The 17,101-nt window shown below is 39.1% G+C and overlaps 1 protein-coding gene and 1 pseudogene across 1 annotated transcript; one reads left to right on the top strand and one right to left on the bottom strand.

Annotated features, from left to right (window-relative positions):
• The first annotated feature begins 230 nt into the window (after window positions 1-230).
• Window positions 231-3,990, top strand: LOC139457394 (uncharacterized). Its single transcript, XM_071238797.1, has 6 exons — window positions 231-548; window positions 851-1,043; window positions 1,363-1,503; window positions 2,243-2,563; window positions 3,078-3,347; window positions 3,854-3,990. The coding sequence occupies exons 1-6, from the start codon at window positions 231-233 to the stop codon at window positions 3,988-3,990; spliced, it is 1,380 nt and encodes a 459-aa protein (XP_071094898.1).
• Window positions 3,991-4,264: 274 nt separating this feature from the next.
• LOC139457393 (uncharacterized) lies at window positions 4,265-16,225 on the bottom strand (annotated as a pseudogene).
• Window positions 16,226-17,101: the final 876 nt, after the last annotated feature.

Raw genomic sequence — 17,101 nt, 5'->3', positions numbered from 1 at the left:
CGAAGTCAGATTTTGAATACTGTGGTAGCATCTGGCTACAATTTCCGCAATTAGAAGTAACACGAGCTGTGAAACTTACTTATGAATATTTAACTAAAAACTACAAAACGAAACTTCCGCAAAACACAATGTAGTGTAACGATTTCACTTTGTCGTCCATTGCCTCTCTGTTAGATCAGCTACATACGAACTTGCTACAAATAGCCTATATTACTCTGACATTAACAACAATGTCGGCTGAATTCAGACCAACTTCTCATCAGGAATCCGCTGATGAAATCCTCCTTTCTCATGACGAAGGACAAGGGATCCTGGAAGAAAACAAGCCAAGCGAGTACGAATCCATTGATGAAACTACAGCTGGTAATGACGCTAGCACCGACCACAACAATCCTGTTTCTGTTGAATATAACTACATTGACGATGTCAACCCAGCCTCTGGTTATCAGGCTATTGAAGGAAGCCAATCAGAAGCTAATGACTATGAATGCATTGCTGGAACCAACCCTGCGTATAATTACATTGAAGTAATAACCGAGCCACGTACGGTAAGAGTTGAAAGATTGTTTTTAATGCAAAGGTTTCAAAGTTTATGTGACGTTTGCCTGTTTGATGTTTTCGGTTCATTTTGGAGATGAATGTTATTTTCATATTTGCGAGTTTTATTGAGTAACCAATAACATAACCCAATAAACAAAACAAAAGAAGAAATTAGCATTGTTTGTAATTTCAAAATCCAATGAAAGGCATCGTAGACATGGAACAAAATCCCAGAAACAGCGTGTAACAAAGTCATTATGACATCACGGACATTGAACAGAGAGTAACAATATTCCTTCGTTAATTTCAGCTTACGTCTAAGTGTAAGAAGACAATTCCTTTTCTCGTTAGCATACTTGCCAGTGTGATAGTGAACATCACAGTTGGGTTCTACACGCTCTTGATGTTTTTACACCGGATGGTCTTAAGAAGAGATTCCAGGGAAGACAGAAAGACGGTTCCTGAAGTACTAATCACATTCTGTTTGTTTTCTGCACTGGCAGGTAATTGATTTTAAGATAACTGAGTGATTATTGTTTACGTGGCTCTGTGCATTTGTTCAGCTGAACGTCAGAAATGGGCTTCACACACTTTACCCGTGTGGTGACTCGAAACCGAGGCTTCGGATTGACGAGCGACCGCTTGTAACCATCTAAGATAAATTCACCTTGGTCACCAACATTCCAACTTCATATTTTGTTTTTGCGCCAGTGTATTTATTCATGACTTACATGCGTAACATGTCCAGATAGAAACTACATATTGTTACATTTCCATTTAGTCACAAATAGTGTAACTTTCAACAACTGTGGTGTGTTTCAGCTGCTTCCTGTGCGCCGCTTATGATCAAATACGGCTTCCGGAAGGTCACCCTGGGCGGAAGTGTTCTACTCATCGTCATCAACTTTTCGTCATTAACAGCCACAGCCGATATCCTGGGTATCCTATTTGGCATCATGGGAGGTCTGTCAAGGTCTTTAAAATATTTATATGGATTATGCAAATTAGACAAATTTCCCAAAGCGGGACTGTTTGTGACGTTAAGTATGTTGTTTTCGGGACCTTTTATAAATACATTGTTGTGAAATAAATTCTGTTGCAATTTGTTCCAAGTTGAGTCCAAGTTCTGTTGCAATTTGTTCCAAGTTGAGTGCAAAAATGCCCTAGATTGCCTAGACTATTTGTAGAGTTTTTTTTTTGTTTCAGCCGACATATGTGTTGGCAACTAAACATACACACTATTTTTAGGCCTAACGTAAGAACGCTATATTCACCTTACCTTTCGCACTGCTGTTTGTAATAAACTATGCATATTTTAAAAGGATTATTCCGTGTACCCATGTTGGACTGAATATGACAAAATGGAAATGCGAGTAGCATTTTAGCAGACATTTGAGTAGGGCAGATACATCCAAACGCTTATGAGAGTATTTTCAAATGCAGTTCGGTGGCCAACTCACTCACTCACTCAAATGCAGTTAATTGTCAAAGACTGCAAGTGTAAAAGGTATGGATTCTTTTATTGAAACCAACTTCTGCTGATCACTTGCCTTTGTTGACAAATTTTCTTGACCAATAAGTTTTAGATATAGAATATGTACATATATTTCAGGCGGTCCACTACAAAAGGAGGACATAACGTTATCAATAATTTGTCTAAGTATATTTGACCTTGATAAAGGCCTTACGAAATCTTTGTCAGGTTTTGCGGTGGGTCTTCTTCGGACGATTGGCGTTGTAGCTACCGTGGACCACCTCTACACTCGTCCAGCTCTCGCTCTTGTTATCAGCCACACCAGCTTCGCCGTTGGGAACATCATTGGTATCACTGCCATCATGGTCGGCCCTTCTAATGACTGGGACGTGTCTCATTCCATGAGAACGTTTGAGATAACTGCTGTGATAGGACTTATCGTTAGTAGTTTTCTGCAGAAGAACTCACAGACCCAGCAGAATGCGTCCAAGCTGTTCAAACACCCACCGTTTTATTTCCTCCTCTCGATAAGACTTGCCGCTTCTGTGGGTAGGTTTTTAAATGCATTGCTAAACTTGAATCAGGGTGAACGGCTAAGCAAGTGCTCTGAGGTGTTCTAAAGCGATGTGCACCCCCCCCCCCCCCCCCCCCCAACCCCCCCCCACCCCCCCCACCCCCCGTTCTTTATGCGCCACAACCTGCGCCTGATTGGTTCGAAAACCAGAACACCCCCCCCCCCCCCCCCTCCCCCGGGAAAAACAAAACAAAAAAAACCTAGGGTGTCTTAGATGTCTGACCTTGACATTGACCTTGGTATTTCAACTTGGTATTTCAACTGAATCTAACAAATAACAAGGGTTGATAAAAATGTTAATATTATTAGTCGTTATTGAATAGATAACTATAATATCTGCTGAATTTGGTCGGTCCCTTATCTTAAGACGACTTTATACAAATGAGCCAGACCCAATTAGTTGTTGCGTCATGTAATCCATAATTGTGTGCTATTACCTTATAGGATTATAGGAATAATAGTACTCATGGATTTATATCTGTCTTACAGGGTTGTCAATCCTTCTGACAGAAATCGTCATAATCAGCACAATACTTATCCACATGAATGAATGGCTCATTGTCATTTGTCTGTTCGCCACTCAGTTTTTTGTGCTGGTAATACTGGTTACCATCCAACATTTCCAGAAGCAAAAGCTAAATAAGTCTGCCCTGTTATTGATGGGATTATCGGTCTTAGCTGTCGGCCTTGTCATGATGGCACACCAGGTGGCGTTTGGTAGCACTTGGGATGTCATCTGCGAGCTTGGAGTTGCCACAGGTGGGTTAACTTATGAATGTACAATGTACCTCGTATATTCCATGCACACACTATTTATTCATCCTGTTTTCAGGCGCTGTGCAGAGTAGTGTCCGTTAGGGGCGCCGGAAATCTGCGCTCGTGGGTTCATAATGTTTCTAGGTTTTTCAGCACCATACAATGCTTGTGGGTGTCACCTATGAGATAAAAACCTAACACCCGCATCACTTGGGCTTTCCTCCAACATCAAGCTGAAACGCCGGGATATACCTGGAATACAAAGCGGTGTTAAACCCAACTCACTCACTCACACTCTAATTTTGTGATATCTCTCTTATGCAGTCCTGTGTTTTGTATGTATGTTTCTATGCCGCTTTTTGCAGTATTTCTGCAATATCACGGTGGGGGACACGCATTGTACCCATGTGGAGAATCCAAGCTGGGTCTTCGACATGACGAGCCAACGCTTTCACCACATGGCTGTCCCAACGCCCAAGACTTACAGACTTTGTACTATCATTTTCCAGCTCTCTCTGAAATAATGCTGCCATTAGCGTTGGTCAACACTACGGGAAGAAGCAACTTAAAATTGGCACTCCCAGTGCTTGGCTGCTTTGAGAAGATGGGAGAACTTATCAGCATCCTCCTCACCCTGGGTAGGTAGTGTTCTGTGTTACTTCAATTTCATTCACTTAAACCTGTCACACTGGAAACAGTGCCACAATGGCTCAAAATGAAGAAAGTACTTTTACACTGTCATCAAACATTACTTAATGTCACGCCGTGATATAACTGGAATAAAAAGCGGCGTTAAACCCATCTCACTCACTCGCTCACTGAATGAATGAATGAATGAGTGATGTTTATTCTCGTAAATCACGGCAGTGATACAGAGATGTAATTGGATACAGGAATTAGATACAATAGGAGAAAACATGTCAGTGGAACATTTCCATACATGATCTTATATAACTTGCCAGTTTTAATAGAATTGGCTTATAAGTAATGGACATCAAATGAGAGAATTTTACGGCAGAAGCATACATACAGTAGTATTGAGGCAAAAACTTGTTTCTAATTTCTGAGAGTTTTGGACATCCTAATAAAAAGTGAATTTCATCACATATCAAATTTTTACACAATGTACATTTTCTTTCCTCTCTCACAATATTATACCATCTTCCTGTTTCATTGGGTAATCTATGATATGCTGTTCTAAAACGAGGAAGAGAGATGCGTAAGGTGATTGGTAGTTCTAGTAAATAAGGTTCTAAGGATGGTAACTCTTTAAACATGTTATAATAGTAACCTTTAGATGAATTTTCCTTTGATTCTCGCCATCTTTGCAGAAAATTATCAATGAGAACATATTTCACATTTTGTCTCAACCCTGCAGCACTAATAAAGGTTTGAGACAACCAAATGTAATTAAAGCCTATATTTTGAAGAATGCATTTTATTTCTTTTAATAGTGGGAAATGGTAATCTGGATTTGCAATGGACATTTGAAACATAAGTTTATATACTATATTAGAAAGGCTAGTTTGTGATGATGTTAGCTTGCACCAATGTGAAATCATTCTTATCTTGATGAAAATGCTGAGAGGATACCTCCCTAGTTCACCATATACCATGTAATCGGATGTTGACTATTTTAACTTGAGAATATATTTACAAAATTTAAGATGTACACGTTCAGTGACAACAGCATTTTCAAAACCCCACACCTCAGATCCATATAACAATACTGGAGGAACAAGTTGATCAAATAATTTCAATTGACAGTCACTTACTTAATGTCTATATCTGTCTGTTTGTCAGCATCAACAATGTTATGTAGCGGGTGAAATCGTTAATACGCATGCACTTCGTATGTAAATCAGTTATTTATATGTAATATATATTCGATGTTGTTCATCAGCTGGAATACAGATAGATTGATTGAGCTTCGTATGGATACTTTTTAAAATAAATTCCATTTCTGAAAAGAAGTAACAGGTTTCTTTTTTAAGGTATGAATAAATTATCAAATGACCGCTCTGGCGTCAATCTGAAAATCAGTTTAACGTTGAATGAATCATTTCATATAATTTGTGGAGAGCAACTGTTAATTGGAACAGTTCCGTACGACAATATTATGATGATAAATAACAACTTTTACCATGTCAGTATAGCAACGTTTTTTACTATTTCCCCACTCATTTAGAGATGTGACACATCGTTCATTATCTTATTCACAGTTCTTTCTGGACCACTCTCCCCTCGAGATGATGCAGGTGAGCGTCTGTATGTATGTTCCATTTATTTTCAGCACAATTTCACTTTTTAATGCTTTTTGTTCGTTGTATCCGTACTAATTTGCTCTGGGAGACATGTACGTGTAGCGTCTACCTTACCGAGCCATGAACGTGCATCGATTATGAATTCGCTTTTGCAGGCTAATGTTTCTGAAATATAGGTCAATATTTATTTTCAAAACCACCTCTTTCAATGACAAAAATATAATATTTTATTTTACTAAAAAAAAAATGTTCACACGTGAAAATGAAGACATAAGTCATTCCCATAATTTATGAACTAACTCGATGCCAAAAGGTTATTTAATTAAAGGGACAAAAGCCATCGTGACATCATTTCTTGTCAATGTGTATAATACTATTTTTCGAATATCGCAACAATTATTTCATGATAATTTATACATATGCATGTAGATTCCATGTACAAAGTTAATAAATTCACACGAAGATCATATTATTACCATCGACTAGAAATGATCACCTTTCTATGAATCCAGTGCATATACGTTGTAACCACGGAGGATAATAGTGCTGCAATTGTCTCAGAAAAGTGTTTATCACAAACACCACAAACATGATCACTGTTAGTTAAGCTTTCTATAATTAACATTTCAGCAAATATCAAAATATCCCCAGCAAATGGCCCCTTGTATTTTGGGGGAGTGTCCCTGATCATTGCCGGAGTTGGTGCCATCATTGGAAGGCCGCTGATAAAACGCTGGACCCCTCTCGGTGATGAGTCGGAGGAAGAGGACCATGTTGAGGACCATGTCGAGGAGACAGAGGACAAGGTTGAGGAGGCAGAGGACCAGGTTTAGGACACAGAAGACACCGGTCAGATGGAGAAAGAGGACCCTGGCAATTGATGAAGACAGCATGAAAACTCTCAATATAGGCTCTGTATGTGGCCATATCAAAGCCCATGATGAAAACAGTACCTGTAATTATATTTTCGTGTTACAACATGTTGTCATACTGTAGGTATAGTTTTCAGCGAGAAATGGTAATCAAAGTTAGAGCCAGCTCATTGTGCGTCCTACCACTATAACTGCTAGGTGGTGCCTTTGCAAAATACTTATTGTCACATAAAAGTAGATTCTGTTGTGCGTTCATAGATCTTAAGTCAGCGTTCGATTCAGTGTGTAGGACAAGTTTATTTAACAAACTCTGGATTGGTAATGTTAATGGTAAGATATTTAGAATACTTTAAAATATGTATAAAAATGTTAGATCTTGTATATTTGTTAATGGTGGATATACAGATTTCTTCCATTGCCAGTAAGGTGTACGACAGGGATGTGAGTTATCTCCCTTACTGATTTCATTCTTTGTAATTAATATTGTTGATTTTCTTAATTCAGACGGGCAACGTAACATCCAATTAGGAACGATTTAACTTTTTATTCTAATGTTTGAAGATGATATGGTCTTATTTGATAGTACAGTCGTGGGGCGGCAAAGACGCCTCGACAAAATGAAGATGTATTGTCATAAATGGAAATTGTCTATTAATTTATGCAAAAGTAAATTTATTGTCTTTGGACGTCGTGGTCGCCTTCGAAGATATGAAAAGTTTTGGTTTGGCACTGACATTATAGAAATTGTTCCTACTTATAAATATTTAGGTGTTCATCGTTCATCATCTGGTAGTTGGTACTTTACACAGAAGACACAAGCACTGACATCTCCTTGCTTTAAAATCAGGCTCAAAGGATTTTATGAAACTTCCTTACGATGTACTTTTACAGATATTTGATGTCAAATTACTACCTGTTCTTCACTACTGCTCAGAGATATGGGGCTTTCGCCCGTCCCAAGATGTTATTAAAGTACATGATAGATTCTGTAAGAATATTTTATGCCATTATATGGGAGATTTGTCCCCAATATAGTTGCTCATGGTGAGCTTGGACGTTAGTCACTTAAAGTCAATCAACATGTTCATATTGTCAAATATTGGCTGCCACTTGTATCTCAGAAAACTAATATGATCCTTAATCATGCTTATTCATATCAATACAATCTGGCAGAAAAGGGAATAAATTGGTGGGCATTAAAAGTAAAACATACGACTTTTGGCCATGTTTGGGATAGTTAAAGAGTAAATTATATTGGTTTTATTAATAACTTTAAAATAAGATGTATTGATAGAGATAGCCAACAGAGGTCTAGCAGTTTAAGAACTTACTCAAAACTTTCTTTTTATTCTTGTATAAAGCAATATAATGTATTTGAAAATTATCTAGATTGTATTCCAGTAAGTGCCTAAGTAAGATGTTTTCGTCTAACTTTGAAGGAAGTACAATATAACTAGAGCTAAGAGACTATGTCCATTTTGTGTAAGACCTTTAGTGGAATAACTTTTGTTTACAATGTCCATACTATGACAGTGTGAGACATAATGTTCTACCTTATTATTTTTACACAAATGTAACTTTTGATAAATTTGTAACTCTCTGTACATCTTAAACCCCATGCATAATTAATGCTTTAGCTACATTTATATTTCTTGCTTTCAAAAGTGTAATAACTTTCTCATTGGCGCTGAACTTGTCTGATTTTTATATCACGTATTGTATAATGGGCCGGTGGCCCATCTACTGAAATAAAGCTTTCTCTCACCCAAGCAATTGATGCATCCTTATTTGAGTAAACCACTGATACACGGGTAGACTGTAAAACGATAACATGATCATAATAACTTTCTCACAGATACGAAGACATCTCTATTGGTAGCTATTGTCGAAAATAGTCGATTATTATTGATCACAAAGTTAATTCGACTACAATGAAAATATTGGACATCTTTGGGTTAGTTGTTAACGCTGTAACTAAATCAAATACTATCTGGTAATCCAGGATAAGGTGAACCAACTCACAAAACGCGTTTGAGACAGAGGTGGTACACAGAATATGGGCAAACATATTTGGTTTGTTACAGGTAGAGAGTGTGTACGTGCAAGCCATGACGATGAAATTGTCTAGGCTCACGTGTACACACGTACTGATTATAAGACTATAAAGAGGTCGGTGTGACAAGCTGATACAGAAATCGCAACCGAATGTACCTTCATTAGACCGCCTCCGTGGTCTAATGGTAGAGCGTCCGCCCGGAGAGGGGAGGGTCCGGGGTTTGATCCCCGACCACGCCATACCAAAAGACGTTAAAAGAAGGTACTTGTTGTTACCCTGTCTGGCAATCGGTATTAAGGGGCTAAAACAAGGACTGGTCGGCTCGGAGTCAGTTTCTGAGTGGGGTATTTCATGTTAAACTGCGACATGGTATCTCAGTGAGCTAGTACTATAAATCGGCATCAGTCCGGAATAGTACAAGCAGCCACACCTACACACACGTACATGCATAAGTGCAATAGTCTTGGACGCGACGTTTAACCCCATTTCACCTCCCCTCAACCTTCATTATCATTTGATGAATGACATGACCTACTCTGTATTGCTCTCCTGGGTAAAAAAAGTATTCCATTTGTTCAGCAAATTAATTCCCTTCATTGTAACGAGACCTCTCGATTGTTGCTATCTATGCAAATTTGCTGTCCCCGTTTTCAGAGTCAGCACGTTCTATTATGTGCTATGGAACTCGCCACTAGAGCTCGTTGTTCGTAGAGACAGGACACGCAAATATCCGGCTACTTGTCACGGACCACCCGCTACCCCTTTCTTCACAACGGTACGCGCCAGTAGGCGGATATATCTTGGTTTACCAGTAGTACACCTGCCGAGTATTGTCTGAAATGGTTGTAGCCGTAAACACCATGAGTATCTGGAGATTTTGTATCGCATTCATTACGAATTTTCAAGGTGTTCAATGTTATATCATAATGTGCATGGAATCAAAAGTGATCATGTTTTTTACTGATAAATCACCCTGAAAAACACCACCAACTTTTCTATGTAAGTCTTGCTATTTTATCAACTCTTTTGATACTTTCTAGTTGGAACTTGTCATGCTCTAAAATGAAACTTACTGTTTCATTCTTTTCTCTGTGCCCGAACGAAAGTAGCTGTTTCGCCACCAGAAACAGTGACATGTAATGAGATTTCTATACTATACTAGATAAATCACCTTGAATAAATGAATGAATGTGTTCCTTTTACAAGTAAATATTAATAGTGTAAGTTATCAAAGCTCTTGATATCACACACAATGATAGTTGCATGACATGTGCAAGAAAGAGCCTTTGGGTGTTGTCAGAAAGCACGACCTGTTAACCCACTGAGATACTTTGGAATGCGTCAACCTGACAGTCACCTCGGTGTAAGCATAACGACTTTGAAACAAACTCTTTCTAGATCATGCTACACGTTTCTATGAATGTTAACTATGTATAATGTTATACATTATTGATTCCATGTCATGGTACCCCGACGGCGAGGGACGTTGCTGGATTGTCTGGTCCACACTCAGTGATTTTCAGACCGCATCATATTGCTGACATATTGCCGTGTATGGCGTTAATCTAGAGACAAAACCAACCAATACTTTATTCACACTTGCACCAACTCATGAATCACTTAATTCAGAAACAATTTACACTGAATGACAGATAGCAGTGTATGGGTAGAATGTCTATGAATATGCTTTAAACAAGCGGTATACATGTAGGTATAGAGACTGTTTCATAACTTGTATCAGCATTTAGACTGTGGAACGTGTTATTCGTGTGTTTATTTCCGGTTCTGTGGTCACAGTTTTTCGGTTTGGCTGAACAGGTGAGGTGGTGAGGTGAAATTGGGTTTAACGTCGCGTCCAAGATTATTGCACTTATATAGCGACGTGCATGCACGTGTATATATGTGTGTGGCTGTTTGTACTAGTCTGGACTGATGCCGATTTATAGTGCTAGCTCACTGAGATACCATGCCGCAGTTTAACATGAATACCCCACTCAGACACAGTCTACTGACTCCGAGCCGACCAGTCCTTGTTTTAGCCCCTTAATGCCGAGCGCCAGACAGGGTAACAACAAGTAACATCTTTTAAAGTCTTTTTTGTATGATACGGTCGGGGATCGAACCCCGGACCTTCTGCTCTCCGGGCGGACGCTCTACCACTAGACCACGGAGGCGGTCTTGGCTGAACAGAGATTCAACTGTAAATATTATATAATAGTTTCTTTAAATCTGCATCATATAGACACACACTATGCAAACGGTTTGACAACGGCTGACATGTTGGTCCTATATATTTTATAACCGATAATTTCCATTCTCATTAGGCTCTACCCGATGATAACGAATGCATGATTAAGCTGGAGATTATACACCGCTTAGAGCATTTCTGTCAATACTTTAACCCTGCCATGGCTTCAAACAGTGAGTGAGTATGGTTTTACGCCGCTTTTAGCAATATTCCAGCAATATCACGGCGGGGGACACCAGAAAAGGACATTGTACCCATGTCGGGATATCGAACCCGGATCTTTGGCATGACGAGCTAACGCTTTATCCACTAGGCTACCTGACCGCCACCATGGCTTCAAACATCTTTCAGCGATCTATTCATATAAGTTTCACAGCCAGTGTGCCCATGTAGGGGATTTGATGTCACAAGCCAAAACATTTTTCAAATATTATGTTCTTGAGATTTGCTATATGTGGCCTAAGTGAAAAAGATATTTCGGTAAAGAAAAACTACATATGACAAAAGATAAAACATATATTCACAGGATACACACGCTATACCACCCTGCACTCTAATCACACACACTGTGTCATTATTGTATCCACATAAATTGACAATCAGTAGCCTATGCTGTTTTTCGAATATGGTTACCATGGGGCGAGGATTATGATTTCACAATGTTCCAGCAAGGGACTCCAGGAATGCGACTCGCACATTGTACTCATGTATGGAATGGAACCTGGGTTTTCGGCGTGACGAGCAAGAAAGATCTGTTTGAAAGATGACATTTCAATGGGGTTTTTCCTGTTTACAAAACAATGTTTTCAATTTCTATTCCTTGAAAAACGACTTCAAAAGGACGATCGTTGACAAGCTTAAATATGGTGTGTTGCACTCAATTTTTAAATATTTCCTTAAATGAGATAAATATGAAACAGGATCACTCACAGAATAAACAACATCAAATTGGAAAACATTTACTCAGTCCAACGGGTGGTCGCATCTAAGTACAATTTCCGCAATATGAAGGTTTTGAAACTTACTTATGAACAATTAACTGAAAACTACAAAACGAAACTTCACACAAACACACCACAGTGTAACGACTTCATTCTGTCGTCCATGACCGCTACGTTACCTCAGCTATAGACAGACTTGCTGACATTACCGACTTATCATCAGGACTCCGATGATGACATCTTCTCTACTCATGACGGATTAAAGATATTGGACGAATACAAGCCTAGCTAGTGCGAATCCATTGACGTAATTGAATATCACGAAATTGACGACGTCAAACCAGCACCTGGTTATCTGGCGCAGAAAGCCAATCAGAAGCTGTGAATGCATTGTTTGAACCAACCCTGTTTATCATTATATTGAAGTAAGGATTTGAAGGATTTGAGGTTTGACTTATGTTTTCGGTTCATTTAGGAGGTGAACAATTTTTTTCAAATTTGCGGGTTTTATTGAGTAACCAATCAAAACATGATCCATGTGACATTAAATTAGAAGAAATTAGTGTTGCTAGTAATTTCAAATGCAACGAATATGCATCCAGAAAACAGAAAGCTACCTGTGTGTAAGGAAGTCGTAATGTCATCACTGACATGGAACAGATATTAACTCTATTTCTTCGTTAATTTCAGCCTGAGAAGAAAATATTCTTTTTCTCGTTCCAATATTTGCTGGTGTGATACAGAACATCATAGGTGGATTCAACAGGTCCCTCCTGTTCCTCCCCGGATCTTTTTAAGAAGAGAATCCAGTGAAGTTAGAGAGATGGTCGCTGTTCAAAGCACATCAAGAGTGTTTTCTGCACTGGGAGGTACTTTGCGTTTGAGAGTGATCATGGTTTAGGCCGCTTTGTGTAAATGTTCTGGAACAGCATTGCAGGAACATCATAAATGGGCTTCACACATTGTATACCCTTGTGGTGAATTGAACCCAGGTCTTCGGATTGACGAGCGACCGATTCAATCATCTAAGCCAAGTGCACCATAGTCACCAACTTATATCTGTCTGTTCTCGACATATTTTAAGTGCATAACAGGCGTAATATGTCTAGATAGAAACAGCATATTGTCACATTTTGCATTTAGTCACAAATAGTGTAACTTTCTGTTGCATACCTGTGGTGTGTTTCAGCTGCTTCCTTCTCATGTGTTCCTCTGTCTTCTCGTCTTTGGCAACCACAGCCGATGTGCTGGTTATCCTATTCGGCATCAGGTCCGTCAAAATCTTTGAAAACTTTGCAACTAAACATAGGCAACAGATACATGTTACTAAACATACAAGCATTTCTGATAAGAACTTTCATTATCTTGTAATCACTTTTCTGACAAGCTTTTTGGATCTATGTACATGTAAGGTTTGAAAGTTTACGATCATTTAGAATAAGTGCATACATGTAATGTGATCGACTACAAAACGTCAGGTTTTGCTGTGAGTCGTCGGACGACTGGTGTCGCAGCTACCGTCAACAATCTCTACACTCGCCCTGCTCTCGCTTGTTATCATACACACCAGCTTTACCTTTGGGAACATCATGTGCACTATTTCCAATTCCGTATCGCGATAAAAGACACCATGTGAGTGTTAGCGATAACTACTGTGACAGGACTAATCCCTTGTAGTTTTCTACAGGAGAACTCACGGAAGAAGCAGAGCTGTCCAAACACCCACCGTCTTATTTTCTCATCTCGAGTTGCTACTTCTGTGTTTAAGTTTGCAAATGAATTTCTAAACTTGAATCAGGGTGTTCGCGAAACTAAGTGCCCAGATACGCTGATAATCAATGTGCAGAGTCACGTTCCTTATCTGCCCCTACCGGATCGTCATTGCTACTCCAACATTATTTGTTTGTTTGTTTGATTGTTGTCTCACACTCAGCAATATTCCAGCTATATGACGGCGGTCTGTAAATAATCGAGCCCGGACCAGAGATTCCAGTGATTGACATCATGAGCATCGATCCACGCAATTGGGATCGATGACATGCATCAACCAAGTCAGCGAGCCTGACCATCCGATCCCGTTAGACGCCTTTTATGGGGTTTTGTTGTCTGGGGGAGATAACACTGGAGTTGTTTGTTACATTTGTTCATTTCCGCAACAAATCAATGATTATTCATAGGACCTACAGTGTAAGGCCGATGTAGCTCTAAGTACGAGGACCATTCTAAATTATATCGAGTTTTCCATATTTCAAGAAACGGAGTGTTAATATTGTACCACAAATCAGATACAATTTCGGTGGGTATCATACAATTCCAAATGGTGTACCCTTTTCCAACTGAATCTTTCAAAGATTGGCCAAAGTAACATACTTGAACATAATTGTTAATACTTGAGAAACAAGATGTTACCACTGACATCAAATTATGATTATAAACATGTTATTTCAGCATGGCGGGGTTTCGCTTCTCAAATGGACTCAGTATTGTTAAACGTAATGGCATACTTGCCTAAAGCATTTGGTGGCATAAAAACAATAACATTGGCGAGAAAGGTGTTGTGTTTTTTTAAGAGAATGGTATAATTTGGTATCAAAACAGATTTTCTCATACATATGGGCATTGCTTACTCTATAAAACAATATTTCCTGAAAGCCAAAATAGACCAAAAAACAATAGTAAAACTATCTAACCCAATACCACCCCGTTCATACAGAACCTATTAATTCTTCACAAAGGAACGCAATATTACTTAATATGTTAATAATTTCGTTCTGCCAAAAATATCAACACTCAACAAAACGTGACTTCATCCTCCACAATGACACAATATCTAACGATTGGCCATACTGCAATGTAATTGTAACAAATCTTATACTTGGGATAACACTTTCTTTGTGGGGTACAGCTTCTCCTACTTTTCGGGTTTGAATCCCGTCCGGGATTCGAACCCACACTGCCAGAGTGAGGCAGCTTATCGCCAGCACACAAAGTCATCGATACCAGATGTGACTCAAACCAGAAAGTACGAGAGGCTGTACTTTAGTAAAAAGGTAACACTTGTTACATTTGACCACTTTCTAAATGGCATTGTGTGTTTATGCAATGTAATTCCCTTTAGATTTACAAAAGGTTCCAATACAGAATACTGCACTATTTGTCACCAAATAGTAATTTCATGCATATATATAGCAGTAGTTTCTGCGCCAAAGACCTAGGAATAACTACTCATATATTCTGAGATTGCAGCAAGGTAAATTCTGATATAGATTCCTTTCATAAGGTCTAATTGTCATGTCAGGTTCTAATTTGTTCGTCAGTATAAACGTAACCACGCTGGTGTTGCCTGATATGTACAGTAGATATGTTCAGTAGATATGTACAGTAGATATGTACAGTAGATCGATGCTATTTCATACCACCCAGAGGTCATTGTTATTTGTATCTCTGTAAAATGTTGATAAATGCAACATAACAATACAATTATTGTATGTAATTATTGTTGTTTGTAAATCCACTGTGCTTTGTCGACGTTAAAATAAGAAATATCATGGGTTGGTGGCTATCATACCACCCCACGTCCATAAGTTAACCCAAAATGGGATCGGCTTCGGCCTGGCAGTGTAATCTATTGCATGGACAATTTATATTTCGTTTGGTAGCATAATTATGCTGTTTGATTGACCATATTTTGTAGATGCAAGCTTTATCTTTGGTGCAATTAAAGCTTTAAAGGTCCAGGGTTCGATCCCCGGACGTGTGATACTAAAAGACGTTAACAGATGATAATGTGTTGTTATCCTGCCTGGCGCTTGGAATTAAGGGACTAAAAGAAGGACTGGTTGGCTCGGAGTTAGTTCACTGTGTTTGAGTGGGGTATTCGTGTTAAACTGCGGCATGGTATCTCTGTGGGCCAGCACTAAAAAAACGGCATTAATCCGGACTAGCAGAAGCAGCCACACAATGTGAGGCAGTATGGTAGCCTCGTGGTTGAAGAGTTCGCTCGTCACGCCGATTACCCGGGTTCGATTCCCCACATTGGTACAATGTGTGAAGCCCATGTCTGGCGACCCGCAGTGATATTGCTGGTAAATGGCCTGGTATCCAGGGGTGATTCCTGCAATTTGAACATTGCATTAAACATATGATTCATCTGGCTGTTAAAAGGCAAGTATTCAGTACTTAGTTTTTAATACTCTTGATCATTGGGCTCTGACCAGTAACGACTTGCGTAACCTTCCGTTTGGAGATAAGGAAGTTGAAGCCATGGTGACATGCCACCTTCTCCATCACAACACTGGATGTTGACTGGCGGATGTCTACAACTTCAAGGTGCAAGATGGTTCCTGTGTCCTGGTCTATAATGATTATGTGGTGAACTTGGCGGAATGACCTGGAGAATCCTTCCTCGTACTTCCAGCTACCCGAACATCCAGTCGTTGTCAGACCTTCTCCGAGAGGAGTTGCATGTGCATTGTTGTCCAGAACATGTCGATCCCTCATGCAGCATAATACCTTTGAACCTAAACTAAAAGCATGATATATTTTCAACTACTTGTTATCCCCCGCCCCCGCCACGAAGTGGGACGGTGGATATAGGAACGAAGTTCCGTTGGCTTCTCAAAGGGACCAATTGCCTCAAACATTATTTAAATCCGAACATTTAAATTCTACACACTGATGACACTGGTCATGATCTCAAATGAAATTGTTGTGGTGAATTCATTTTTTTACAGAGGTATGACCTTTCTACCTTGCTTTTCAACTGTGTGAAATGGGGACAGGAAATTGGTGACGTTGCTTGAATTCAAGTTTGCATGCTTATCTGAGAGATAAGACCGAGTTCGAAAATTGGTACACGGTGCCTGCAATGGGAAATGGTTTTCTCAGGAACTACTGAAAATAGCTTATCTAAAATATACTTATTAAGGCTGAGTTATTTTTCCAGAGGAGGAGCCTTTTGAGTGCATTAATTTTACATTTAATTTGTTTGTCTGATGACATAAGGCGGCACAGGTGCCTATCTCTTTTTAAGGCTTTATAGGACTCCTTTTTATAGTTTATATTCACAACTACATGAACAGACACAATTGTAATGTGCCCCATGATGGGGGATAGTGATAACGCTATTTTCCTGTTTATATTTGCTAGCAGCATTATTTGTAGGAGCTACCTATTTGATTACCAACTAACTAAATATATATTAATGTTAGAGTTATATCAGGATTCAATATATAATATTATCATCAAATAGTATCTGGTGGAAAGTTTGCTCGCTAATAAATCCAAAGCTTTAGGATTTGCTAGAAGGACCATCTTCTTGCCATTGAAAAGGATACTGTCAACAGCCGGAGATTTCCGCAAAACATCTTTTTCTGC

Source organism: Haliotis cracherodii, unplaced genomic scaffold, assembly GCF_022045235.1.
Source record: "Haliotis cracherodii isolate W230 unplaced genomic scaffold, xgHalCrac1.p SCAF_12, whole genome shotgun sequence".
NCBI lineage: Eukaryota > Metazoa > Mollusca > Gastropoda > Lepetellida > Haliotidae > Haliotis > Haliotis cracherodii.
Note: the sequence above shows the minus strand (reverse complement) of the source record. Positions and strands in the feature narration are given on the sequence as shown.

Coding starts and splice junctions, on each gene's coding strand:
- LOC139457394 (XM_071238797.1), top strand. CDS start 231: ATGTCGGCTGAATTCAGACCAACTTCTCATCAGGAATCCGCTGATGAA. Junction 549..850: donor TAATAACCGAGCCACGTACG/GTAAGAGTTGAA, acceptor CGTTAATTTCAG/CTTACGTCTAAGTGTAAGAA. Junction 2,564..3,077: donor AAGACTTGCCGCTTCTGTGG/GTAGGTTTTTAA, acceptor TCTGTCTTACAG/GGTTGTCAATCCTTCTGACA.